The sequence below is a fragment of the Sciurus carolinensis genome, chromosome 12 (assembly GCF_902686445.1).
Source record: "Sciurus carolinensis chromosome 12, mSciCar1.2, whole genome shotgun sequence".
NCBI classification, from domain to species: Eukaryota; Metazoa; Chordata; class Mammalia; order Rodentia; family Sciuridae; genus Sciurus; species Sciurus carolinensis.
The window spans coordinates 59684080-59711040 of NC_062224.1; the positions used below are offsets into that span (position 1 = coordinate 59684080).

At 45.5% G+C, this 26961-nt stretch overlaps 1 protein-coding gene across 2 annotated transcripts in view; it reads left to right on the top strand.

Annotated features, from left to right (window-relative positions):
* Kif26b (kinesin family member 26B) overlaps positions 1–26961 on the top strand; it is a 500968-nt gene that overhangs the window by 460233 nt on the left and 13774 nt on the right. For both annotated transcript variants that reach the window (XM_047521119.1, XM_047521120.1), the window contains 2 exons: positions 11116–11278; positions 12261–15681. In XM_047521119.1, coding sequence (XP_047377075.1) covers positions 11116–11278; positions 12261–15681 — 3584 coding nt within the window. The remainder of the gene's footprint in view (positions 1–11115; positions 11279–12260; positions 15682–26961) is intronic.

The following is a 26961-nucleotide window of genomic DNA, read 5'->3' on the forward strand; positions in this document are numbered from 1 at the left end:
CTTACTCGTGGGCTGCCAGACACCATCTCCCCAGGTGCACTTCCCCTGAGGATCAGAAAATAATGTGCTGATTCCAGACTGCCCTTTCAGAATGGGGCTGAACTTTTTACAGTTGTGTCGGGTGTTTGGAGAAACTAAAGAAAAGAGAGAAAGTGTTGATGCCTTCTGTGTAGGAGAATCCAGCTGAGGAGACAAAGCGGGGCTACAGCCACAGAGGTCTGAGCATTCACTAGCAGACGAGGGGTGACCAGATACTGTGATGAGTGGAAAGACTGCTCAGCCTTCAGGTGTCCTGTCCTTATCATGTCTTGTTTTACATTTGTTCCTCCTTTATTAGCTTTAAAAATAAATGTTATTGTGTATATTTAAGGTATACATCATGGTGTTATGAAATTGATAATAAATAAACAAACAAACATATCAGTGGTTATTACAGTGAAACACATTAACATCTATCATCTCACAGTTACCCATTCTCCCACCCCTACCTCCCAGAGCAGGAGCAACTATAATCTACTCATTTAGTAAAAATCCTGAATGTAGTGCACTGTTTTTAACTATCATCCTCATGTTGTACATTAAATCTTTAGACTTGTTCATACCTACATCTCTGCTACCTTATACCCTTCTCTCACCCACCCACCCACCCCCTTTCCTGGTATCACTGTTCTACTCTTTCTGTGTACCTTTGACTTTTAGACTCCATATACAAGCAATATTTTATTTCCATGTCTGGCTTATTTCATTTAGCATGATGTCCTCTGCTCCATCCATGTTGTAGCAAATGGCAGGATTGCCTCCATTTTAAGGAGTAATATTCCATTGTGTAAGAATGCCATAGTTTCTTTATTGTTTTATTGACAAGACACCTAAATTGTTCCTGTATCTTGAGTATTGCAAATAATGTTGCAACGGACATAGGAGTGAGGATATCTTTACAAAGTGGTGATTTAATTTCCTGGTATATACCCAGAAGAGAGATTCTGGGTCATATGGTAATTATTTCAATTTTTTAGGAGCCCCATACTAGTTTCCATCAGTCTACATTCCTATCAACAGTGTAGGAGGATCCTCTTTTTCCACAGTCTTACAAGCACTTGATATTTCTTCTTTTGCTAACAGCTTTCCAAACAAATATGAGATATAACACAGTAGCCTGTTAGCCATTTGTATGTTATCTTTGAAGAAATGTCTGCTCAGGTCCTTTGCCCTATTTTTTTTTTTTTTAACCAGGGATTGAACCCAAGAGTGCTTAACCTAGCCACATCCCTAGGCCTTTTTATGTTTTATTTTGAGAAAGGGTCTTGCTAAGTTGCTTATGGCCTCGCTAAATTGCTGAGACTGGCTTTGAACTTCTGAGACACTGGGATTACAGGTGTATGCCACTGCATTCATCTCCTTTGCCCATTTTTTGATTGAGCTATATGTTTTCTTGCTACTGAGTTGCATGAGTTCTTATAAATTTTGGTATTAAGTCCTTATCAGATATATGATTTGTAAATATTTTTCCTATTTTTCCTTTTCATTTTGTTGGTCGTTTCCCTTGCTGTGCAGAAGCATTTCAGTTTGGTAATTTTTGCTTTTGTAACCTGAGCATTTGGTGTGATATTCAAAAAATCACTGCCAAGGCCAATGTCAAGGAGATTTTTCCCTATTTCCTTCTAGAAGTTTTATGATTTCAGGTGCTACATTAGGTCTTTATTCATTTTAAGTTGATTTTTGTGTGTGGTATTAGTGTCCAATTTCATTCTTTAAATGTGAAATCCAGGTTTTTCAGCACCATTTATTGAAGAGATTATCTCCTCCCCTCATTGTGTTCTCTTAGTGTCTTTTCAAAAATTAATTAGTTGACCATATATGTTTGGATTTATTTGGTGCTCTCTATTCTGTTCCACAGTCTGTGTGTCTGTTTTTACGCCAGTACAATAGCATTTTGATTACTATAGCTTATTGTTATAGAATTTTAAACCAGAAAGTGGAATACCTCCAACTCTGTTTTCCTTTCTCAGAATTGCTTGACTATTCAAGGTCTTTTGTGATCCAATAAAAATCACAGTATTATTTTTTTTCTATTTCTGTGAAGAATAACATTGGAATTTTGATAGATATTGAATTGAATCTGTATATTGCTTTAGGTCATATGGACATTTTAGCTGCCTTCTTTGGATCCATGAGCATAATTCTATGCTGTCTCTTCCCATTTATCTGTGTTCTCTTCTGTTTCTTTCATTAGTGTTTTATAGTTTTGAGTGTAGAGGGCTTTTACCTCCTTGGTTAAACTTATCTCTAAATTTTTTTTTATTTCTTTTTGGGGAGGTCATTATTTGGGTATATAAATGCCACAGAGTTTGTATGTTGATTTTATATTCTGAAACTTTATGAATTCATTTAGTAGTCCCAATAGTTTTTTGGGTTGTTTGTTTTATCTTGTTTTTGGTGTAGTCTTTCTTGTTTTCTACATATGAGATCATTTTATCTGCAAATAGAAATATTTGTACTTCTTCCTTTCAGATGTGGATCCCTTTTCTGTTTTCTTTTATTTCTTTCTTTTTCTTGTCTGATTGCTTTTGCAAGTACTACCAGAACTATGTTTAATAGAAGTGGGAAAAGTAGGCATCCTTCCCTTGTACAACATGTGAAAACTTTCCTCATTGATTATGACACTTAGCAGTATTTTTTTTTTTTTTCATAAATGGCCTTCATCGTATTGAGTACTTTCTTTTTATCCTAAACTGTTGAATAGTTTTTACTTAAAAAAAAGATGTAGAACTTTGTCAAATGCTTTTTCTGTGTCAGTTGAGATACTAATGTGGGTTCTGTCTTTCTATTAATGTAATGTATCACAGTGATTGGTTTGTATATTTTAAACCAACCTTGCATTCTAGGGATAAATCCCTCTTGATTTGTGATATACAATTTGTAGTATCAAATTGATTTGCTAATACTTTATTGAAGATTTTTGCAACAATGTTCATCAGGTATGTTGGCCTATAGCTTTTCCTTCTTGTGGTGTCTTTGTCTGGTTTAGGTGTCAAGGCGACTGAAGTGACTACCTCAATCACTTTTGTTATTGATTTGTTCAGACTTTCCTGCTTTAACCTTGGAAAGTTTTCTTTCCTTTAGGTGATCAAATTTGTTGGCATATATGTCTATGAATTTTCCAAAATTTCCTGTGTTACTGCTTTATAGTTTCATACAGAAATGATACTTGTTATGATTTCAGTTTTCTTAAATTTGTTAAGACTTGTCTGTGGCCTGCCATATGATCTATCCTGGGGATGTCCCATGTACACTAGAGAATAATGTGAATTCTGCTATTATTGGATGCTGTTAGGTTCACTTTTCCTAAAGTGCAATTCAATTCCAGTGCTCCTTTTTTTTTTTTTTTTTTGAGAATGACATTTTTTTTTCTTTTTATTGTAAACAAATGGGATACATGTTGTTTCTCTGTCTGTACATGGCGTAAAGGCATACCATTTGTGTAATCATAAATTTACATAGGGTAATGTTGTTTGATTCATTCTGCCATTTTTTCCCTTCCCCCCTCCCCTCCCACCCTTCCCCTCCATCTATACAGTCCTTCCTTCCTCCATTCCTGCCCCCCTCCCTAAACCCAACTCCAACCCCAACACTAACCCTTCCCACCCCCCATTATGTGTCATCATCCACTTATTAGCGATATCATTCTTCCTTTGGTTTTTTGAGATTGGCTTATCTCACTTAGCATGATATTCTCCAGTTTCATCCATTTGCCTGCAAATGCCATAATTTTATCGTTCTTTATGGCTGAGTAATATTCCATTGTATATATATACCACATTTTCTTTATCCATTCATCAATTGAAGGACATCTAGGTTGGTTCCACAATCTGGCTATTGTGAACTGAGCAGCTATGAACATTGATGTGGCTGTATCTCTGTAATATGCTGATTTTAAGTCCTTTGGGTATAGGCCAAGGAGTGGGAGAGCTGGGTCAAATGGTGTTTCCATTCCAAGTTTTCTAAGGAATCTCCACACTGCTTTCCAGAGTGGCTGCACTAATTTGCAGCCCCACCAGCAATGTAAGAGTGTACCAGTGCTCCTTATTAATTTTCTTCCATCGTTGGAAGTGGAAGATTGAAATTCCTGCTGTTTTCATATTGCTATATGTTTCTCCTTTCATGTCCTTTAATATTTGCTTTATGTATTCAGGTGCTCTGATTTTGGTAAATATGTATTTATAACTGATATGTTCTTTTGCTGAATTGAGTCATTTATCATGAAATAATTACCTTCATCATCTCTTATGACAGTTTTTGACTGGAAGTCTAATTTACCTGACATAAGTATAGTTATCTCTGCTCTATTTGGGTTACTATTTGCTTGGAATATCCTATTCCATGTCTTTATCTTTAAAATTCCATGTGTGCCATAAAACTAAAGTGGGTTTCTTAAAGACAGCATACTGTTGGATCGTGTTTCCTTTGACTCCATTCAGTCACTCTTCCTTTGACTCCATTTAGTTATTCTGTCTTTTATTGCACAATTTCATTCATTTGCATTCAAAGTAATTACTGATAGGGAAGGACAGCTTCCATTTATCCATTATTTTCTCATTGTTTTATAGATACATTGGTCCTTTCTTCCTCCTTTGTTGTTGACCCTTTATGATTTGGTGATTTCCTACAGTGTTATTTTTATTTCTTCCTTTTTTTTTCTGTGATGTCAGGTTTCAAACCTAGCATCTTGCACATTCTAGGCAAGTGCTCTATCACAGAACCACTCCCCAGCTCTGTTTCTTCCTCTTTACTGTATATCTGCTATAGATTTTTGTTTTTTGGTTACCAAAAAACAAATATATAAAATATCTTATAGTCATAATAAACTATTTTAAACTGATAACAACTTCAGTTGCATACAAAAATTCTAGATCTTTCTCTCAGATATATTTTTGATATCATAATTCTTATCATGTGTATTAACAACTTATTATAGGTATAGTTTTTAACTGTTTTGAATTATAGCATTCATACTAGAGCTATACATTACTTACACACCACTATTATAGTGTTAGATTATTCTGAACTGGATTATATATTTACCTTACCAGTAAAATTTTATCCTTTCATATGCTTTTATGTTAGTAATTAGCATCCTTTATTTTCTGCTTGAAGAACTCCTATAACCATTTCTTGTAAGGCAGGTCTAATAGTAGACCTCACTCAGCTTTTGCTTGTCTGAGAAAGAATATACTTCTTTTTTTGAAGGTCAGTTTTGTTGAATATACTATTCTTGGGTGGTGGGTTTTTCTTTCAGCACTTGGAATATGGCATTCCCATTCTCTCCTACCCTGCAAGGTTTCTGCCAACAAATCCATTGAAAGCCTATGTCTAATGATATAAGAGATCCCTTTATATGTGACTTGATGTTTTTGCTGCTTTTTAAACTCTCTACTAGTTTGAATATAATGTGTCTTGCAGAGGACATCTTTGAGTTGAATCTTTTGGGGAACCTTTGAGCTAATGGATCTGAATATCCATTTTCTCTCCCAGGACTTAGGAATTTTTCAGCAATTATTTTGTTAAATAAATCTTTTGTCCCATTCTCTGTGTTCTTCTGGAATTCCCATAATGAGAATGTTTGTTCATTTAATGGCATCCCATAGTTCTTGTCACCGGTGTTTACTTTTTTCATTCTTTTTTCCCCTAAGTAATTTCTAAAGATAGGTTCTTTTAATGATATCTCTTTGCTGAATTTTTCATTTCAAATCATGAGTTGTTTTCCTGATTTCACTAAGTTGTCTGTCTGTATTCTCTTATATCTTGCAGAGTTTCCTTAAAGTATTATCTTGAGTTCCGTTTAAAGCAGTCCATAAATTTCCTTTTCTTCAGGGTTAGTTACTGGGAATCATGTGGTTCCTTTGGTAGTATCGTGTTTTCTTGCTTTTTCTGTTTCTTTGTTCCTGCATTGATGTCTGTACATCTGACAGAATGATCATCTCTTCCAAACTTCACAGAGTGAATTATGTAGGGAAAGACTTTCACCTGTAGATAAGGTTGTAGGGTGCTGGCTGGGAAGGGTATAGTGGCTGTGGTTCTGCCTGTATACAATGGTATAGCTTCCATGCAGATTCTTGGCTGTGGTCAATGTCAGTGCTGCCTGTGGATGCTTCAATGGCCTATGCTGATGGAGTTTGTGACAGTGAATACTGTTGAAAAAATCCTCAGTAATGAAAGCTTTTGGGGGGTCTTCCTGTTCTCATTTTCCCTACAATGCTGAGTTTGGGCATTGGGTCTGGCACTACCCAGTACTGGTACTACCCAGTGTCCAGGTACTCACAGCATCTATAGTGTCATGGTTCTGGGCTCAGAGTCTCACAAACCTCCAGTGACACCTGGGACTTTGGTTCCAGGTTCACTTTTCAAGACACAGCTGGATGCAGATTACCTGCACAGCTGACTCTGAAGCACACCACAGCTGCTTGGATCAAGGGAACTGGGTTTTAGTTGTGATTCTGACCTTGAAGTCAGGGTACAACACTGTCCAGCCTCCAGAAAAGATGGGGTTCTTTGGAGGTTTGGACACTAGAAAACAGGGATCAGCTATGATTTGAGAACCAGAACCGATAGGGCACATCAGCAATTCTGATCCCAGGAGATGAGGGCCCCAGTAAGATGACACTGGACCCTTGAAATTGTGAGACATGGCATATTTCCAGTGGCATCAAGGACCCAGGAATAGTGAAGCATAGCTGTGGTTTGGACCCTGGGGGACAAGGATTAATGTAGTGAAGACTACTCCCCAGCAAGGCAGAAGTGGCTCCCCAGCTCAGACCTCAGGGTTCTAGTCCAGTTCCAGAGAAGCAAAGTGCTACAGCTGTCTGGCCTGGATCCAGCTGTCTGGCCAGGAGGACAGATCATACAGCTCACCCAATACTCTGTTTCAATGGGGCATGGGGTGCCATGTCAGCTCAGCCCTAGGAGGGGCAGCTGCTTGGCTCAGCAAGGCACTGGTTCCCTGGGGCAGGGAGTGCCCTGCCGTTTCTGCTCAGGTTTCAGGCACAGCATTACTTCCCTGGGAGGTCAAATCAGGGATTCCCTGGCAGGGTGGGGCAGGACACTGCTTCAGCTTTGGTGCTGGGAGCATGACTGCTGTGTTGGTCAAGGGACCATTTCCCTGGAGGCAGGGCTCTAAGCTCAGATCCTGAGGATCAGGGCACAACAGTGACTAGGAAGGATGAGTAGAGTGGCTTCATGAAGTTGGTCCCCCCAAGATAGACTGTAGCAGCAGTTGGGCTCCAAGATGGTAAGTCAGAGGGAAGGAACATGCCTAGCATGTGTGAGGCCCTGGGTTTGATCCCCAGTACACAAAATAAAATAAATAAAATTAAACAAAACATGTTCAGCATCATGTTATTTTTCTGTCCTTTTTGTGATGGCCAATGAAAGGGTGGACTTATTTTGAATAGCAAGATTTTTTTTTATTACTTTTACAGGCATATGTGGTCAGGTTGGGCAGGAGGTGGAATGTGTGTCCATAAAACATAGAAACTTAAAGGAACAGCCTGTCCTTCCCCAGATCCCAGTCAGCTCGGCTTCATAACCAGTCCCTTCTTGCTCCTGCCTCCACAACCAGGGACCCTCTCACATGACCCCAAGACTCTCCCTCCCTCTATCCAGCCTGACACTGGGGCAAGACTGACCAGCAGCTCTGCCCCCGCTTCCTCTCACTTCAGCATTGATACGAAGGTGTGAACTGAGATTGTGCTGACCATACAAACTCTCTGGAACCTCTGGAGTTCTCTCCCCAAAATGCAGAGTTCGGCTTACAGTTGGCCACCTTTGGTACCCTGCCCCTTCTTCCACCTGCCCGTCTCACTCACTTGCTGATTTTTGTTCCACTTTAAAGGATCATCCCGAGGTTGAAAAAGCCAAGGTTTTCTGTCCACCATATTTTACCCGCTAAGGACATGTCTTAGGGTCTGGATTGGCCCATTCGAAAAGTCTTGCTGGCACTTTTACTGTCTCTCTTTCAACAAGGAGAGTGAAAATGCTGGTTGCCAAGCAATGCATATGTCATGGCTTCTCCAACAATGTGGGGATAAAAAAAATAGGAAGAAACATTTATCTATATCATCGTATCATGGACGGGGATGCTGTGGAACAGGCAGGGCAAGCAGGTGGACAGAGTAACATATCTTTTCATTCCAACTTTGGTATCTTTCCCTGGAGACTTACCTGGAGAGACAGAGGAGCAGGCCTTCAGCTATATTATGACATTTAATAATAATATAGTCAGCCACCATCATTTGTAGATTCTGTAGTTGCAAATTTTCCTACTTGATAAAATTTCTTTGTAATTGTTTTAGTCAGATTCTTTGCTGCTGTGACTAAAAAGGACCAACCAGGACAACTGTAGAAGGCAGATTTATTTGAGAACTCAGTTTTAGAGGTCTCAGTCCATAGAAGTCCAGCACCATTCCTCTGGGCTCCAGGTGAGGCTGAACATCATGGCAGAAGAGTGTGGCAGAGGAAAGCAGCTCACATGATAGTCAGGAAGCAGAGAGCCTCCACTGGCCAGATGCAGATGTATACCCCAAAGCCACCCTCCAATTCCCACCTCCTCCAGCCACACCCTAGTACTGCAGTTACCACTCAGTTAATTCCTACCAGGGGATTAATTCACTGATTGGGTTAAGACCCTAATAACCCAATCATTTCTCATCTGAACCTTTCTGCATTGTCCCACATGTGAGCTTTTGGGGGACACCTCACATCCAAACCATAAGAGTAATCCCTGAACAATACTCCAAATCATTTCAGGATTTGCAGAGTGGTGGAGACCTTGAGTCTCTGACACACATGTTCCCCATTGCGATGGAGCAAGGTGCCTCTGCCTTCTTACATCCGCTCTCCTATTGTAAACAAGTGTGCTTTCCGGGTCTATGTAGTGCTACATGGTTTTTGTTTTGTTTTGCATTTTTGTGTTTTCGTTGGTGATTTCACTGTTTTAAATGATCCCCGTGCATGGTGCTGATGTGTTGTCTAATGTAATGAAGGGCACAAATGTTGTGATGTGCCTTGTGGAGAAAACACAAATGTTAATTAAGCTTCGCTCAAGCCTGAGTTACAGTGCCGTTGGCTGCAAGTTCATTATTAATGCATCAATACTACAGTACATTCAGAAAAAGGAAGAGGAAACTCCTATATGTGAGGCCATTCCAGAAAGTACTAAGATAATATCTATAGTACATGATGAAGCTATAGAAATGATTTTTTAAAAAAGTAGCTGAATCTGTAGATTCATGTGATGATGAACAGTTAAGGAAAAAAAATCTGTAGCAGACAGTATTATCGTGAGGCTGAAAGCCAAAGAAATTTATGGTCATATTACTCCAGTTCAGGAAATTATTGAACTCTTCTTGGTTAGTGTTTATTATAAAGTAATGCTGCATGTTTTATTACTTATAAGAAATAGATATTAAATAAATTATCTTTCAACAGAAACACATAAGAAATGAGGTTGCATAATGACCGGCTGATGAAACCGTTGTGACGGGTGCCTCACCAGAGGCTCACTAAACCATGCATTGTCCCCCAAAGTCATGGGCAATTATTCACTAATTCAGCATTCACAGGTATTTTATAGAATCTGTATGATCACAACTAGCCCAAATAGAATCCATCTTGGAATCCGTCTTCTCATATTGAAGACAAGGCCCAGGTTCACTGTCTTTTCCAGGATGAGACTTAACCTTCCCATTGTGTCCACAACATGTATCCTGGATCCACTTTGAAGGGAGTTAAATGTGTACAGCCAGTCCCCGGTCCCCACCTCGCACACCTCCCTTATTGCTCCTTCCACCACTTTTGTCACTGATTATTTTGCTAAAGGAAAGCCCTGGTATATTTATTTATAAACTGCCTGGTACTGAGCCATGGTGAGCTCAGCATCCCTGAACGGACACCTTAATTGGTCTCAGATGGGAAGGAAAAACTATCACACCACAGTCTCTCCTCCCTGAAGCTGGATTCAGGTCATGTATGAAACGGCCCCTTGTCTGTTGACAGTGGCCTGCAACTCTCACTGTCTGCTGAACTGCACGGTCCCTCCCCAGGGGACTCAGACATGCAGATGAACTCCTCTCGTCTGTTATCACAAACACACCGTAGAGATATGAACACAGGGCATGGGAGACACAAAGGAGGCCTCAGCCTTCGGGGCAGGGGATGCTTCAGAGATGAAATGACACTTGGCAGTGGTTGAGAGGACAAATGCTGCTGATGGAGTCAACAGAGGCCTTTTAAAAGCAAGGCAGAAAAAAAATGCTAGGATAGCATAGTGCTAGTATAGGAATGGAAAAAACCTTGAGCCATTCCTCCAGGACAATTCTTAAAATGTCCAGAAACACCATCTATAAACCCCTGGGCCTCATTATCATCACTCTGGACACTGGCTCCACACAGTAACTGCAAAGTTCCCAGAGGAGGCCTTTCTAGAAAATTCTTTCAGTTGCTGAACAAGTGAGTATTTGGGCTTGTGTCTGTGTTTCTCCACTTATCAGGAATACAAATACTTTTTCCTTCAGTGCTTAGGTGCAAACATGGAAATTAAGAGACAGTGAGGATAAAGTGGTTGCATGTATTATAACACATAGATCTTCAATACAAGTTCCCAGCAGGGAGCTTCTTTTTGTTACAGGGATTGCCTATGTGCACAAACTTGCACAGAAAGGCCATGTATGCAGATAGCACACTGAGTCACTGGTCACAAAGTCATTTTCTCCTGATCCCTTCTTCCCATTTCGATTCCCAGGCCTCATTACGTGCGATGTCATATGCACACAGACACACAGGAACACCCCATCACGGCCAGGACAAAAGTGCCCAGGGAGGTGTTTGCATGAATTTCATCTTTGGAGTTAGAAGCACTTGCTCAGCTGCCAACCACAAATAGCCCTATGCTCCCATGCTGGAAAATGATGCTAATTGGTGTGCCATTAAAAAAAAAAAAAAAAAATGAAGAAAAAAATACCAACCACAGCAAAATAGCCATATACAGACCTAAAGTCCTACCCTGACAGCCAGTATGAAGCATGGCCCACTAATGCAGCCTTAATTCACTTTGTTTGGCAGAGAAAGCAAGCTCACCATGCTGCTTCGGGAGTCTCTGGGGAACATGAACTGTCGCACCACCATGATCGCTCACATCTCTGCCGCAGCCGGGAACTATGCAGAAACCCTGTCTACCATCCAGATCGCATCAAGGGTCTTGAGGATGAAGAAAAAGAAGACGAAGGTAAGCAGCTCTCAGTGGGTTCAGGGGGTAAAGGAGCTTTCAGAGCCTTGCCCTGGAACTGAGTTAGAGCCAATCCGTATTGCTGATCCCCAAACACAGGGGTGCGTGAGAGAGCATCACAGCTGTGGTACCCACCTGGGGCGGGGAAACCTTCCAACTGACACAGGAGAAAGTCAGGTCTTTTGCTGGCCCCGGGCATCCAGCCTGACCCCTGACAGGAAGTGTTTGGTGTGCTTTTGGTAGTACAAATGGATTGCTATTTTGAGATGAAAACTGTTGGAGGGATGGATATTATTCAGTTTTCCTTTTGCCTGCCTGGGTCCCACGTACATGAAGACTGTGTCCTTCAGCGAGTGGACTCTACCGAGGGTTATTAGCTTCTTGCTCACATGACCCTACTGCCTACCCCATGTCCAGGAGTCATTTTCTGGCTACTGGGCTTGCCATGTTAATTCAATGGTTTCTGCTTGACACCGAGTCTGCTGGATACCACTAGGCTCCTTTCCTCTGCCAGAAGCACACCCAGGACAGTGGCAGTATGGCAAGAATGTTTGAGAGGACCATGGTGGTTGTGGCCACTCAGGTCCAGGGCCAGCTGTTAACATGTAGGAGGGCTTTTCTTTCCTTCTCCTTTATGTTTTTTTAATTGGAGGATGGGGTATAAAACAGGGCTTTGCAACCACTGTTCTGTTGGTTGTGTTCAGGAATAGCCCTTGAGAGGTCCAAAGGGGACTGGATCATCTCCTCTACTGAGCAGCTTCTGATTCCTCAGTATGCCACATAGGATTGTCCTGGGCACGTGCAGCTATGATGTGGAACATTGGGGCACTCTGGCTGGCCCACCAGAGTAATGGTCCCAATGCAGGAAGCCAACCAGTAGCTCATGTTGAGTCACTGGCTCCTACCATTTGCCACAGAATGTCAGGCTCGCTGGGAGGGCAGTGTCAGAAGGGCCACGCGTTAACTGTTCTCTCCCTCATAGTACACATCGAGCTCCTCTGGTGGAGAAAGCTCCTGTGAGGAAGGCCGAATGCGTAGGCCCACCCAGCTGAGACCCTTCCACACCAGGGCCACAGTGGACCCTGACTTCCCCATCGCGCACCTGTCCAGTGATCCCGACTACTCCTCCAGCAGCGAGCAGTCTTGCGACACTGTCATCTACATCGGGCCTAACGGCACAGCCCTCTCCGACAAGGAGCTCACAGACAACGAGGGCCCCCCAGACTTTGTCCCCATTGTGCCTGCCCTGCAGAAGACGAGAGGTGACAGCCGGCCCACAGAGGCAGGAGAGGCTGGGGCCAGCAAATCAGAAAGGGACTGCTTGAAGTGCAACACATTTGCTGAACTGCAAGAGAGACTAGACTGCATTGATGGCAGCGAGGAGCCCAGTAAGTTTCCTTTTGAAGAGCTGCCCGTCCAGTTTGGAGCAGAGCAAGCAAGCAAATGCCCCTCGTTAAGCTACACAGCTGGGGCGAACTCACTTTCTGAGTCTGATAAGGAAGATAATGGGTCAGATGGCCAGCCGACTGATCGGGAAGGCACAGACACCCCGGCCTGTAAGATGCAAAGGAATCACTCCCCTGTGCCTGCCACAGCACGCAGCAGCAGCCCCACCCCAGCCTCACCCCGGAGCATCCCCGGTAGCAGCGGCCAGCATGGTGCTTCCCAGCTGGTGCAGAGCCCCAGCCTCCAGAGCAGCCGAGAGAGCTTGAACTCCTGTGGCTTCATGGAGGGCAAGCCCAGGCCCATGGGCTCCCCACGACTGGGCATCGCCAGCCTGTCCAAGACCTCCGAGTACAAACCCCCCAGCTCTCCTTCTCAGAGATGCAAAGTGTACACCCAGAAGGGGGTCCTGCCGACCTCCGCCCCACTGCCACCCTTGAGCAAGGATTCTGGCATGGTCTCTAGCGAATCCTTGCTGCAGCCTGAGGTACGCACCCCTCCAGTTGGAATGAGCCCCCAGGTTTTGAAGAAATCTATGTCTGCTGGGAGTGAGGGGTTCCCAGAAACCCCTGTTGAGGATGAGCATCAGACAGCATCTCCCCCAGACTCCAAGAAGGAGATCCTGAGCACCACAATGGTGACCGTGCAGCAGCCGTTGGAGCTGAACGGGGAGGACGAGCTGGTGTTCACGCTGGTGGAGGAGCTGACCATCAGCGGGGTCCTGGACAGCGGCCGCCCCACCAGCATCATCAGCTTCAACAGCGACTGCTCTGTGCAGGCCTTAGCCTCAGGCTCCCGGCCTGTCAGCATCATCAGCAGCATCAGCGAGGATCTGGAGGGCTACTCCAGCATGGCTCCCGTCTCGGAGGTGAGCATCACACAGTTCTTGCCCCTTCCGAAGCTGAGCCTGGATGGGAAGGCCCGGGAGGCGGGCAGCAGGCGTTCCTCCATCAGCTCCTGGCTGAGCGAGATGAGCGCCGGCAGTGATGGCGAGCAATCGTGCCACAGTTTCATAGCCCAGACGTGTTTTGGGCACGGGGAGGCCATGGCAGAACCTCCGGCTTCGGAGTTTGTCAGCAGCATCCAGAACACCGCTGTGGTGTGCAGAGAGAAGCCCAAGGCGGGCCCTGACAACCTGCTCATCCTGTCTGAGGTGGGGGAAGACTCTTTCAACAAAGCCACCCCCATCAAAAGCTGCAAAATATCCACACTGGGCAAGGCCATGGTCACTATCTCCAATACAGCCAATCTGAGCAGTTGCGAAGGGTACATCCCCATGAAGACCAACATCACAGTTTACCCCTGCATTGCCATGAGCCCTCGGAATGCACAGGAGTCTGAGGCTTCTACTGCCACCTCCAAAGCAGCTGCCAGAGCAGCCCAGACCCAGGAGAGTAAAGAAACCAGTGTGAAGAAAGAAATGAAATTTGAGGACCCCTGGCTAAAACGAGAAGAGGAAGTAAAAAAAGAGAATGCTTTTCCCAGTGAAGAAGGGATTAGATATGAGACGGTCACAGGCCCCACTAAGCCTGAGACCAGACCAGAGCAAGAACAGGATAGGAAACCCAGCCCTGGCGACAGGCTCAGCAGCAGCAGTGGAGAGGTATCTGCCTCCCCAGTGACTGACAACTTCAAGAGGGTTGTGGATGGCTGTGAGATGGCCCTGCCTGGTTTGGTGGCCCAAAGCCCAATGCATTCCAGCAAAAGCCTGAAATCCAGCAGCCTTCCTAGGGCATTTCAGAAAGCCAGTAGACATGAGGAGTTGGACAGCCTTTTCTACCACTGCACTGCTGACACCAACGGCATGGGTACAGCAGCAGGCACCCAGGCCTCTAAGGCAACCCTGGAGCGCAAGGTGGCTTCTCCCAAGCATTGTGTCCTTGCACGGCCCAAAGGGACTCCCCCTCTGCCCCCTGTCCGCAAGTCCAGCTTGGACCAGAAGAACCGGGCCAGCCCCCAGCACAGTGCCAGCAGCAGCAGCACCAGCAGCCCCTTGAACCAGCCAGCCACCTTCTTGGCCAGCTTCCCCGATGAGCCTAGCAGCAAGATGAAGGACGCCAGTAGCAGCAGCAAGCTCTTCAGTGCCAAGCTGGAGCAGCTGGCCAGCAGGACCAACTCTCTTGGCAGGACAACAGTCAGCCACTACGAATGCCTCTCTCTGGAGAGGGCCGAGAGCCTGTCCTCCATGAGCTCCCGACTGCACGCAGGCAAAGACAGCACCATGCCCCGCGCTGGACGGAGCCTGGGCCGCAGCAGCGCAGGAGCCTCACCACCCAGCTGCAGCGCCGCCCAGTCAGCAGGCGCCTCCCCCAAGGCCAGCCAGTCCAAGATCTCAGCTGTGAGCAAGCTCCTCCTGGCCAGCCCCAAGGCCCGCAGCCTGTCCACCCCCACCACCAAAACCCTCAGCTTCTCCACCAAGTCTTTGCCACAGTCGGTGGGCCAAAGCTCCAACTTGCCCCCCAGCGGGAAGCACATGTCCTGGTCCACCCAGTCGCTCAGCAGGAACCGAAGCTCGGGACTGGCTTCCAAACTGCCCCTGAGAGCAGTCAATGGGCGCATCTCTGAGCTGCTGCAGGGAAGCGCAGGTGCCCGGGGCTTGCAAGTGCGGGCTGGACCCGAGGCGGAGGAGCGCAGTGGGGCCCCTGCAGAGGACAAGCCGGCCACAGCGCACCTGCTGCCCTCGCCCTACAGCAAGATCACTCCGCCCCGGAAGCCACACCGCTGCAGCAGCGGGCATGGCAGTGACAACAGCAGCGTGCTGAGCGGGGAGCTCCCGCCGGCCATGGGGAAGACTGCCCTGTTCTACCACAGCGGTGGCAGCAGTGGCTACGAGAGCATGATGAGGGACAGCGAGGCCACCGGCAGTGCGTCCTCGGCCCAGGACTCCATGAGCGAAAACAGCAGCTCTGTGGGTGGCAGGTGCAGGAGCCTGAAAACCCCGAAGAAACGGTCCAATTCAGGTAGGCGCTGGGGAAGAGCCCGGGGAGGTAAAGGGCAGGTGTGGTGCGTGCGGGGCCCATTGCTGCCCTGCCCTCTGATGAGCGGACTTCTGGGCCCTGGGGATTGAGGCCTCATCTCTCTTTCCCGGTATCCTGCCACCTGTAGGTCTTGGCTAGGGAAGAACCACAGAGGGTTTCACTGTGAAAACCTCTGTTGCTGTGTGCATCATTGTACCTTGAGGCTGCAACTGTCCCTCAGCCGCAGCAGGGGGAAGCCCAGTGTGTGGATGCCCAGGAGCATCCAGGATGCAGGGCCAGAAGCTGGCTCTTCCTCCATGGCTTCTCCTCACCTGGTCCCAGGGCTGTGGCTTATTTGCTTAAGCACTGTATTATGTTTTAGAAGCCTCTGAGGGATCAGGTCAGGGAACCTGACCTCATGGTGCCCAATGACCTAATAACTACAGAAACCTGGATTTGGAACTGATGGTCTCCAGACCTTGGAGCCTCTCTCAGGGATGGAGCACACTTTGTCTCATTGAAGGTGCAGTGGGAGAGGCCTTGCTCCACTCCCACCCCAGAGACACTCATGGACAGTCAGGTATGCACACCAACCACAGGGGCTTCCCTTCCCCTCCTGTCCACACACAGTGCTGCATGGTATAGACCCACATGTACACTACCACCACTGTGGCAGCTGGCATGCTTTTGGAGGGAGTCCATGAATCTGCTGTCAAAAGGCACATACTCCAGAACTCATGTAGAAGCACTGGCATGTTCATTGGAATTTAGGATGACTTGTGACAGTAAGTTATGATGGACAAGGAGAAGAGGGCAGAAGTATTACCCAGGATAGATGAGATGAACCGACAGGAAAGAGAGACAGAAGCAGGGAAACAGAAGCAAGCTACCAAGAATAACTTAAGGTACTCGAGAATTTTGCTTGGAATTATTTCTATTCTTCAGTGACTTCTAAAGAAATTGTTCTCACTCGTTCTTTAGCCTAAACATCATTCCAAAAAAAAAAAAAAAAAAAAAAAAAAGCCAAGCCCCAAATGTAATGCAGTTTGGTGTCTTGGCTGAAGTGCAGGTGGCCTGTCCTCTGCCACTCCCCAGCCTTCTGTGGAATTCCCAGCTCTCCAGAAGCCACTGCTCTGCAGAATATTGTGCCAACAACCTATTTGGGATTAAAAGATGGGGTGATGCTTAGAAGTGGGGTCCCTTTTCTACTGCTCCAGCTGCATCTGCAGCACCTGCTCCCCAGACTTTTTCTTTGACTTCTGGCCTTGCTTTTCCCTGTTCTACCACCAGTGAGTTCCAGCTCTGGAATGTTCCAACCCAGATGTAAGCACTCTTACATTACTGGGTTGTAATGCATGTCATGAACACTTCGTCTTCCTCAAATCAAAGAAATGGCCCTTAAGGGACCATACATTCATGCTGTTTTACATCCCCCGATGTCATGATGTACACGGCCCCTCTGGCCCACCCCACCCCATCACAGATCACAGAACACGGCGAGGAGGATGTTACATTCTGAGCATGTTTGGGAAACTTCATGGCTGTCAGCACCTTGACATCTTTATTTCCCAGTGGTGTGTGTTTTAGCATCTGATGCACTTGGTCTGTGCTCTGCTTCACCCCGCTCAGTCTCAGCAGCAGACTTTGGAGCAGAACCCCATATAAGACAAGTTGGAAGTGACAAGCTACTCAATATAACAAAACAGCGGCTGTGTTCTTTTGTTAGGGCCAAGAACCTTGAAATATGTTGCTATTAGTCACTAAAAATAACAAAGTTTATCTATGCTACTATCTTTGTAGGGGAAAAAATCCGCTGCCTCCCCAGTACTTGATTGACAAACCTCATTATTTCTACCTACCCAGTGTTGATCTTCAAATCCAGATGATTGTGTGACATTTACTAGATGGTCACCTGTGTTTCATGTTAGAGAGTGTTTTCATTAGTTAGTTCTCTCTAACTTAGCACCTTGAATTTTCATTCACTATCTTTTCAAGACTTTAATTTATTGGTTTGGCTGTTATAGTGGAGTACAGAGGAGGGAAAAAATGTGAGAAAAACAAATGTGCCAAACAGCCCCTCAGAGAGGGGCTGCAGGGTCCACACATGTCCTTGCTCAGGGCCAAGTCCTTCCACAGCTGCTGTCCTCTGATGGTCTCTTTGTAGGTAAGGTCTTTGGAGAAAATGGTATGAAATTAAAATGTGACGGTAGGTGCTGGAGAGGGGATTTAATATGGAGTGCCCAGAGCATCAGACCTTTGTGATCTGCGGCCACAGATCCAGGGCTCCACGATGGATATGGCAGAGGAGTGGAGCTCATTTCAGGTTAGGTGACCTTGTCTCACTTGTTTATGATTATTATTAAGAGCAATGCTGGCTGTCAGATGCAATCAGCATAAATCAAAAACAACTTCTTTAGGAAAAACCATAAAACCCCTCAAAGGAAATTCCTAAGTAGATGGCTAGGGTTTACTGGAGATGAGACAGGCAGTTATCTTTTATTTGAGATGGCTTTTGAGTTTGGAAAATTTTAATGCTTTGGTTATTTGCTTAGCAAAAAGGAACTAGAATTATATCATTGGGTAAATAACTGCAAGTGCTCTGATTCCCTTGTGATGCATATAACAGTAGGAACTAACTAACCACCATCGTTCATTATTCCAACTTTCTTCCTGGAGATCCATGTTAGTGAAGAGTGTACATAATCAGGCTTATTCCTGTGGTTATTGTGTGGAATGGTGCAGTAAGCTGGAAAGTGGGAGACATGGGATTTTGAGCTGTGTGATCTTTCAGAAATAGCTAACCTCTCTGGGCTTCAGTTTTCTCATGTACAAGTTAAGTAAGGAATTTGGTAGATAATAGCCATGGTCTGCCTGCTGCCACATCATGTGAGACTATGCCAATTAATACAAAGAATACTGATGGTAATATGACAACCTTTTCATAAGACAAACCGTTGTCAGTGGGTTTTATTTTTGGTTGTTATATTTGATAGTTTTCCATCACTGTATCAAAATACCCAAAGCCATCAACTCAAAAAGAGGAAAGGTACATTTTTAAAATTGTGATTGCAGAGATTTCAGTCCCTAGGCAGACGGCCTGTTGCTTTTGGCAACGCAGTACAGTGGAGAGTGTGCAGTGAAGCAAAGCCACTTAACTCGTGGTGGCCACGAAGTGAAAAAGAAAGAAAGAGACTGGCTGCCCATTATCCCCTTCAAGGGCACATCCCAGTGACCCAGGACCTCCCACTAGGCCCACCTCCTGAAGGTTCCCACTTTGGGCTGGGGACCAAGCCCATAACACGTGGGCTTTAGGGTTACACCCAAAATTAAACGACAGCCCTTATTAAGCATTAGCCAGGCATGCGCTCCTAGAGCATGGTGATAGGGAGGGTTCCTGTGGGGAAGGCGGGTCAGCAGCATGGAATACAAGGTGCAGTAAGAATTTGTCATTTAATTAGAGAGAAAGGCAAGAACTTGAGAACAGCATGCTGAGCATCGCCGTGTCTGATGCGAGTGCAGACATAGGGTATCAAACCAGGCAAAGGCAGGACCCGTGAGTCCAAGCGTGGTAGGAGGCTGCGGAGAGTATCAGGTCTGGGCCTGGTCGTGAGGGATCCTGATACTCTCACGGGCAGAAGGGGTGGAAGGCGCTGGAGACAGAGAGAGGAATGGGAGCCCGAGTTCCAGGCAGCGAGACCGCAGCCTGTGGGCAACGTGCTGAGATCAGTTCCAGAGGGGCCTAGGCTAAGTGAGTGACTGAGAGGCTACAGAATGTAACCCCAGGCTAAGTTCCTCACCCAGGAACTGTGAGTAAAGTGCACATTACCTTCTACTCTATATCACTCTCCAGAACTAGAATAAGAATCCACAATGTATGATTGCAGTTGGCACTGGGGAGTCATTACAGGTTCTTGGCCAAGAAAGTGATGAGAGAAACTTCAGTTTACTTTAACTGTTGGGCTTTCCTTGATCCCTCCCAGTTCCTAGCCAGCCCCTCTGTGCTCAGTGACATGAAGTTGTACATAGCCTATAGCTATGAGTTGGAGTAATGTCAGCCAGCCCAAGAGGGGAGCCCATGTCTGTCCCAGACAGAAGGCGTGCAACTTGCTGAGGGGACGTCAGTGGGTGGCAAGTGACATATGCCAAGGTAGCCCTGGCCAAGCCCCCAGTCCTAACCCTAACCCCAACCCTAACCCTAATCACCTCCCTCTCAAATCACCCCTCACTTATGTGAATTCTCCCCAAATCCTCCTTATCTTCTTCCTCTGATCCTTGCATTTCACCCTGACCTCTCGGCTTCTTTCTCTCACGTTCTTTCTCTGAACTGGATAGAGGAGGCTGAGAATTGAATGAGCATCTTGGTCTGAATGAAGTTCATTCCTACTCCAGGGAGCCTCGGCCTGCTGTGACCCAGAATCCAGAAAGCTCCAGGGTGAGGGAGGTTCTGCCCAAAGAGAAGCTACCCCAGGGAAGCCTGTTTGTTCTGAGACACACCCAGGCCTTGATCTGACTGGACATGAGCTTCTACAAATCTGATCTTGCACTTGACTCAGCCTGCTTGGTACTCAGCACTGAGCAGGTGCAGGTTACCATTGGATACCATTGATTGATGCATCAGTTGGTTGGTTGGCAGTATAATCCTAAAATTTGGCTCATATATCTTTTCTATGTATTTCTCTTATCTTGTCCTGTTGGTGATAAGTGCTTGAAATGTTGAGTCTAGTCTCCTATTTCCTTTGTCAAGAAAGCACCAGACACGTGTCTTCCCTTCTGTTGGTGTCGAATAAACATCACTGACTGATGGGCCCATCTTGTGGGTTGTGATTTGCCACCTGTAGTGAATTGAGCTCCGGGGATACCAGGTTCAGTTCACAGAGCGCTACACAAGTGTCTGTGACTAATCGCTCCTCACCAGTGCCTCAGAGCACCACGGTTTGCTCTGCTTCTCATTTGGTTCTCACGTGTGTGTCCTGGTTTTGTTTTAATGGATTCCAGAAACACAGCGGCCGTGGGCTTAATGAAAACTGGAGGAAGGAGAGCCACTTGCTGGCAGATTTAAGATCTCCAAACTGTTTCGAAGAGGCTGAACCTAGAGACAGAGGAGAGAACCTTTTTGAATAGGTCATCAGGGGAAAAAAAAGAAAATCAATTGACTCCCTAAGGCACCAAGGAAACTCTTTAAGAGTAGGACCCTGGATGGGGGCAGAGGGCCTGATGTGGTCCCAGATGCAGGACTGAGAGTCACAGAGAGTGTACGAGGAAACTCAGGGTCTGCCTAGAGGGGACCTGGGTGGCCCTGGGCACCTGCCTCCTTCTCACCTGTCTTTCTCAGTTGACTCTTCAGTTCTAGTATTACAGTAGGGAAGGGCACCCATCTGCATTCATCTGGGAGACCAGGGAGCTGGCTTCTTGCATGTACAGTCATGTGTTCTCTCTCTCTCTCTCTTTATCTCTCTCTCTCTCTCCCCTCCATATCTATGGTTCCTTTCTACATCAGTACTTCATGCCTTTCAATTTACTGCTGTCCTAGTGCCTGCACCTTGAATCAGAACACAGTTGGTGAGTGGCAGAGGGGAAAGCTCATACTGGAAGGTTCCTGCCCAAGAGGCAAGAGTTTGGAAATAGAAGTTCATGCCTCAGGGAGTACCATGAGGCCTCAGTGCTCCAAGTGCCCATGTTTCCTAGGTGCAGCATCTTTGGCTCAGTGATGTCAAAAACAGAAGCCCCAATATCAAGCCTCTTACCTGGGCCATCTGTACTGCAGATGACGGAGTGAGACGGACAGTGATGGGTCATGAATGTTGCTATTGGCCAAGGCCAGAATGGGAGGGATGAGGGATCTCAGCCACCCTTAAGTGAAAATGGTCTGATGGGGAGTTTTATTAGCATAGCAGTGTTGACCTTCTCAGGTCAAACCTGGGCCATTCCGTGCAGCAAAATTATGTTGGCACTGACCAGCCTGAGTGTTTCTGTATACTCTGGATTTCTACATATCCTGGCCGAGCGCGGGTTGTATGAGCAGAAAATGGTTGAGAAGAAAAATATCTTGACCCTCTGGCATTAGAAGAAGGCTGGTTCCCAGTGTGCCATTCCAGACCCCATAGGCAGGTGCATGGCCGCCACAAGACTCCTGCCTGGCTGGGGTGCTCCCCCTGTGGCTTTCTGGCCGTGGTTCCTGCCCAGACCCTACCAGCAATCTGGTAGAAGTGCTCAGTGGCAGACTGTGTCCAGCAAAACTTGTAAATGTCTGCTTACAAGGTGGAGATGGTCGACCATGCAGAAAGTCTAAGCAATTCACATGGGACCAGACCAGACCCTGTGGCCAGTCTTCTTTCCATGATGTCATGGAATGTCAATGTCATTGCTCCCTGGGTCCTTTAGAGGAAGGGGAAGACACCGTCTCTGCCTCTGAAACATCCTCCACATCATTAAATTCCATTTCTCTGCCCTGTCCTCAGCTTTCTCCATCATCACCGATATCAGGATCATTGCAGGCATTTTAGTCACTCTTTGTCACTGTGACCAAAAGACCTGACAAGAACAACATAGAGAAGGAAAAGTTTATTTTGACTCATGATTTCTGAGTTTCAGTCCATGGTTGGCCAACTTCATACCTCTGGGCCCAAAGTGAGGCAGAACATCATGACTGAAGGGCATGGTGGGGGGAGGCAGCTCAGGATATGACAGCCAGGAAGCAGAGAGGACTCTGCTCACCAGGAACAAAATATAAACCCTGAAGTCAAGCCCCCAGTGACCTACTCCTCCAACCATACCCGATCTGCCTACAGTTACCACCCAGCTAATTTACATCCATGGGTTAATGCACTGATTAGGTTAAGGTTCTCATAGCCTAATCATTTCACCTCTGAACATTCTTGCATTACCTCACATATGAGCTTTTGGGGTACACCTCATATCTAAACCATGACAGTGTACTTCAGGGAGATGAGAGGAAGGGATCCTCAATTACAGGTATAAGAATTGGATGTCAGTTCATTCATGGAATTGATGGAAGGGCAACCAAATTCAAAACAACTGTTTCCTGTTCATTAACATTCAGGTGAAGCCATTCATAGGTCCCAAGACACAATTAACTCAGCATTAGGCACTCGCTTCTCAATGGAAAGGGGATGAGCTAGTGAGGAAGTTCCAAAGATTGCCAGATAGAGTGCAAGGAAGGCAATGGGAATTAGTTGGCCTTCAGGATCGTTCTGTTAAGCTGATGTCACCCAGGGAAATGCCACTCTCCATTCAGGCTTATTTACTTTTCTCTCTGTTCATCAGGGTTGTCTCCACTCCCATCTCATGTGATGCCCTTGTGTGTGTTTTGGTGGGAGACACGGGGTAGTTCTTGTTCCAGACATTTCTGCATGTGACCATATGCCATCAATGGAAGCCAGACTCCAAGATGGCCCCCAATGGTCCCTTCCTCCTGGTGTTCCCACCTTGTGTAGGCCCCTCCCACACCATACCAAGATTGGTCTCTGTGACTGATAGGATAAGAAAGATTAGGTTACAGAAGAAGTGGCTTCCATCTTAGCTGCCCTCACTCACTCTCTTGGATCACTATCTCTGGGGGAAGCCATTTGCCATGTCATAAATTGCTCACATGGCAATGAACTGAAGCTTCCACCAAGGGTCCCATGAGTGAACTTAGAAGTGGGTGTCTCAGCCCCCATGAAGCCTTCAGATGATTTGTAGTCCTATCTGACAGCTTGATGGCATCTCTTGAGAAACCCTGGGCTAGAATTACCCTGCTAAGCTGTTCCTAGACTCCTAATCCAGAGGAGTGTGTGAACTGAAGGTTGGATGTTTCATTGACTAAGATCCCCAGTCATTTGTTATGCAGCAGTTAATACACAGTCCCATCCCATAATCTCCTTGGTTCCTCATGCAAACAGATCCTTAGTGGAGTCATCCTAGAAATGCCCATGCTACTCAGCTCTGCTCAGACACTGACAGGCCCCCATCCCATCCTCACACACATACACACAATTACATTGCCAGCTTGCGTATTGGAGTGGGTATTTTACCTTCTCAGAGTAGGTAAGGAGGAAGGGCAGTTACCCTCTCTGTTGATCAGACTTGTTATTTTTTTTAAAGGATCATCTGGTTTGTTCCCATTGTAAAACTCTTGGACCCTAAGGAAGGAGTCAGACATTCGCTTTGCCCAAGGAGTCGATGTTTCTCACAGATCGATGCTTACGTTTTGTTGAAAATTGAATATAGGAGTGTGTGTGTGTGTGTGTGTGTGTGTGTGTGTGTGTGTGTACACAGAGTGAAGATCCAGGCTTTAAAAAGTTACACCTGATGTGAAATTAAGGGAGCTTAGAGTTAGAAGGATGTTTTGTGGAGAATATCAACTCTGGACTGGGTGTTCCTCATCACCTGACAGCCACTTGCTGTCAGGCTGGTCTTCAATGTGTGATCCTCCTGCCTGGGTGTCCCAAGCTGAGAGGATTACAACCTGTTATGGTTTGGATATGAGGTGTCCCCGCCCAGTTTCCTGCGCTAGTGCAGGAACACTCAGAAGTGAAATGGTGGGATTGAGAGAGCTGTAACCTTATCAGTACATCCTGTGTTGAGTGGACTGTCTGATCATTGTAGGCAGGTGGGGCATGGCTGGAGGAGGTGGGTCACTGGGGTCATGCCCTGGAAGGGTGCTTCATCCCTGGGACTCTTGCCCCACCCTCTTTCTGTCTCTGTCTCTGCCTCTGCCTCTTTGCTGCCCTGAGGTCAGCAAGTTTCCTTCCTGTTGAGGCTGAAGCATCAACAGGAATTTTGGAGAGACACACACATTCCAACCACAGCACCCAATAAACAAGTGCCCAGGGAGTTGGTCCCCAGTAGATGTGCCCTGTAAGAGGGGAGTCCTTGACCCGAAGGGCACCAGATTAGAAACACAGGTCTTCGCAAAGGCAGAAAGATCTCTGCTGAAGCAAATTCATGACAATTGTAAAATCTAATGCCACTTTTGTTTTCTAGGAGATATAAGAGAATAAAGTAGCAGAAAACCCCAACTGAATTCTATTGTATTGAACACAGTGTGTCCACATGTAACATTGTGACATCAGCAGCTGAGAAGGCGGGGATGGAGAGACACCACAGCAGCATTCTCTACACTACTGAAGTTGCCCTGCTGCAGATTTTTACCAGGGTGGTGTCCCTTTCTCATGTTAAATGGAACCCCCAATGGGAACCACAAAGACATACCTAGAGGACATACCCACAGTGAGAGGTATAAGGATTGAAATGTTTCACCACAATCATCAACTAAACAGGAGAGAAGATAGTCATAGAACAGCATAAGTCACACTGAAACAAAACTTGCCCTGGTTCCTTTTAAGGAAGCAAGCCAGACTGAACCAGAAGCTCACCCTAGCCCCATATGACCCCATCCTAAGTAATTACATCATAATAATGTTACTTCTGCAAAAAATACCTGATCCTTAGGTGTGGAGTTTTGAACCTACCTATGTATTTGGGGGATATGATTTAACCCATAACGCTCCTTGGTCCTACCTATCTGAGAATTTTTGTCAATAGGTGTTGACTTTGGTCATATAATTATTCTACATAAATCCATGCCATCATATGTCTTTCTTGGCTTGTCCCTAAAGTGCCTTATGTAGGGATATTTGTATCTAAATTCACAGTGGACTTGGGTCTGTCAATTTTGGGTTTCTTTCATGGTTTTATTCTGGCATCATCTTTTCTTGTTTCACAGCTGGGTAATACCAGCTTCATAAAATATATCATGAATCATTCCCCGTTCTTCTACTTCCTGGAAATGTTTGTATATGATTGGTATTAATCATTCTTCAAATGTGTGGTGGAATACTCCAGTGATATCATCTAAACCTGAAGACCTTTTTGGAACTTTTCCTATTAGGAACTTAATTTCTTTGATGGTCACCCAACCATCTAAATATTCTTGTTTTTGTGGTAGCTCCTGCTTCTCCAGAAATCCTCCTCTTCGTCCATATTGTATGGGTTTGTACAGCGTCACTGATGTTAGTCTTTTTGTTTATTTTCCTTGTGCTGGTTTTGGATTCATTTTGATCATGTTCTGTTTTTGAAAGTGAAAATTTAGATTATTGATTTGAGAACTTTCTACTTGCCTAACGTAAGCATCAGATGCTATGAATTTCTAAGTAATGTTTTCATTGCATGCACAAACTTTGATATGATGTATTTTGTTTTGTTCTGTTCAGCTATGATCTCAATTTTTCCTTTCAATAGTCAAAACATATCTTAAAGAGCTCAAAAAGAGAAAAGAGCCTCTTCTATTTACCCATATGTTAGTTCTTTGTTTTTTTTCCTCTTTATCCCTGATGCCCAAATTTCCATCCAGCATCATTTTCTGTCTGTCTGAAAAACCAATGATTATTTTGTTAACAAGTCTGCTGGCTCTTAGCTTTGCTTTATATGAAGACATATTTATTTATATGAAAATATATTTATTTTTTCTTCCTTTCTGAAGAGCATTTTTGATATATGGGATTTTGGTTTCCCTGTGTTTTTCCTTTGGGCACTTAAAAGAAGTTGCTCTGCTGCCTTTCTGGCTTACCTAATTTCTGATAAGAATCCCACAGTTGTTTAAATGGTTCCAAGTCTGTCAATAAGGTAGCATTTCCTTCTGGCTGACTTCAAGTGTTTTCCTTCATCCTTGGTTTGTCAGTGCTCTCGATGTGTCTGGGCATGAACTCCTTTGGGTTTCTCCTATGGAGGTTTGCTAAGCTAGTTAAGTCTGTAGATTTATGTCTTTCACCACATTTGGAAAATCAAGCCCTAATTTCTTTCTGTGCCATACTCTATGCTCTCATTTTGGATCTGCAATGACATTAACCCTAGACCATCTCATAGGTCCTGAAACTCTACTCATTAAAAATAACAACGGCAGCAGCAACAGCAGCAAAGTTTCTTCTCTCCATTGTTTGCTTGGAGCAAACTCTCTTGATCCATCTTCAGGTTCACTTACCTGGGCTTCCTGGGCCCCCCAGGCATGGTGGCACCCAGGGCCAAGGTCTTGCTCTCACTGATGACTGAGACCATCAATTTTATCATACAATTTGTGAAAACAGAAATTTATTGAGAACCATCTCTGCTGTTCCTGAGAAGAACAGGGCAGGAGGAAGTGTCCCAGGGAAGGGAGTCTCTGATGTCTCTTGCAGGTGGGGGTAGAGGAGAGTCCTGGTGGATCCGGATGCACTCCTGTCTGGAATCCACTCAGAGGAGACTGAGCCAGTTGGCACACCTTGGTCCTGCAGCTGTTTGAGTCCC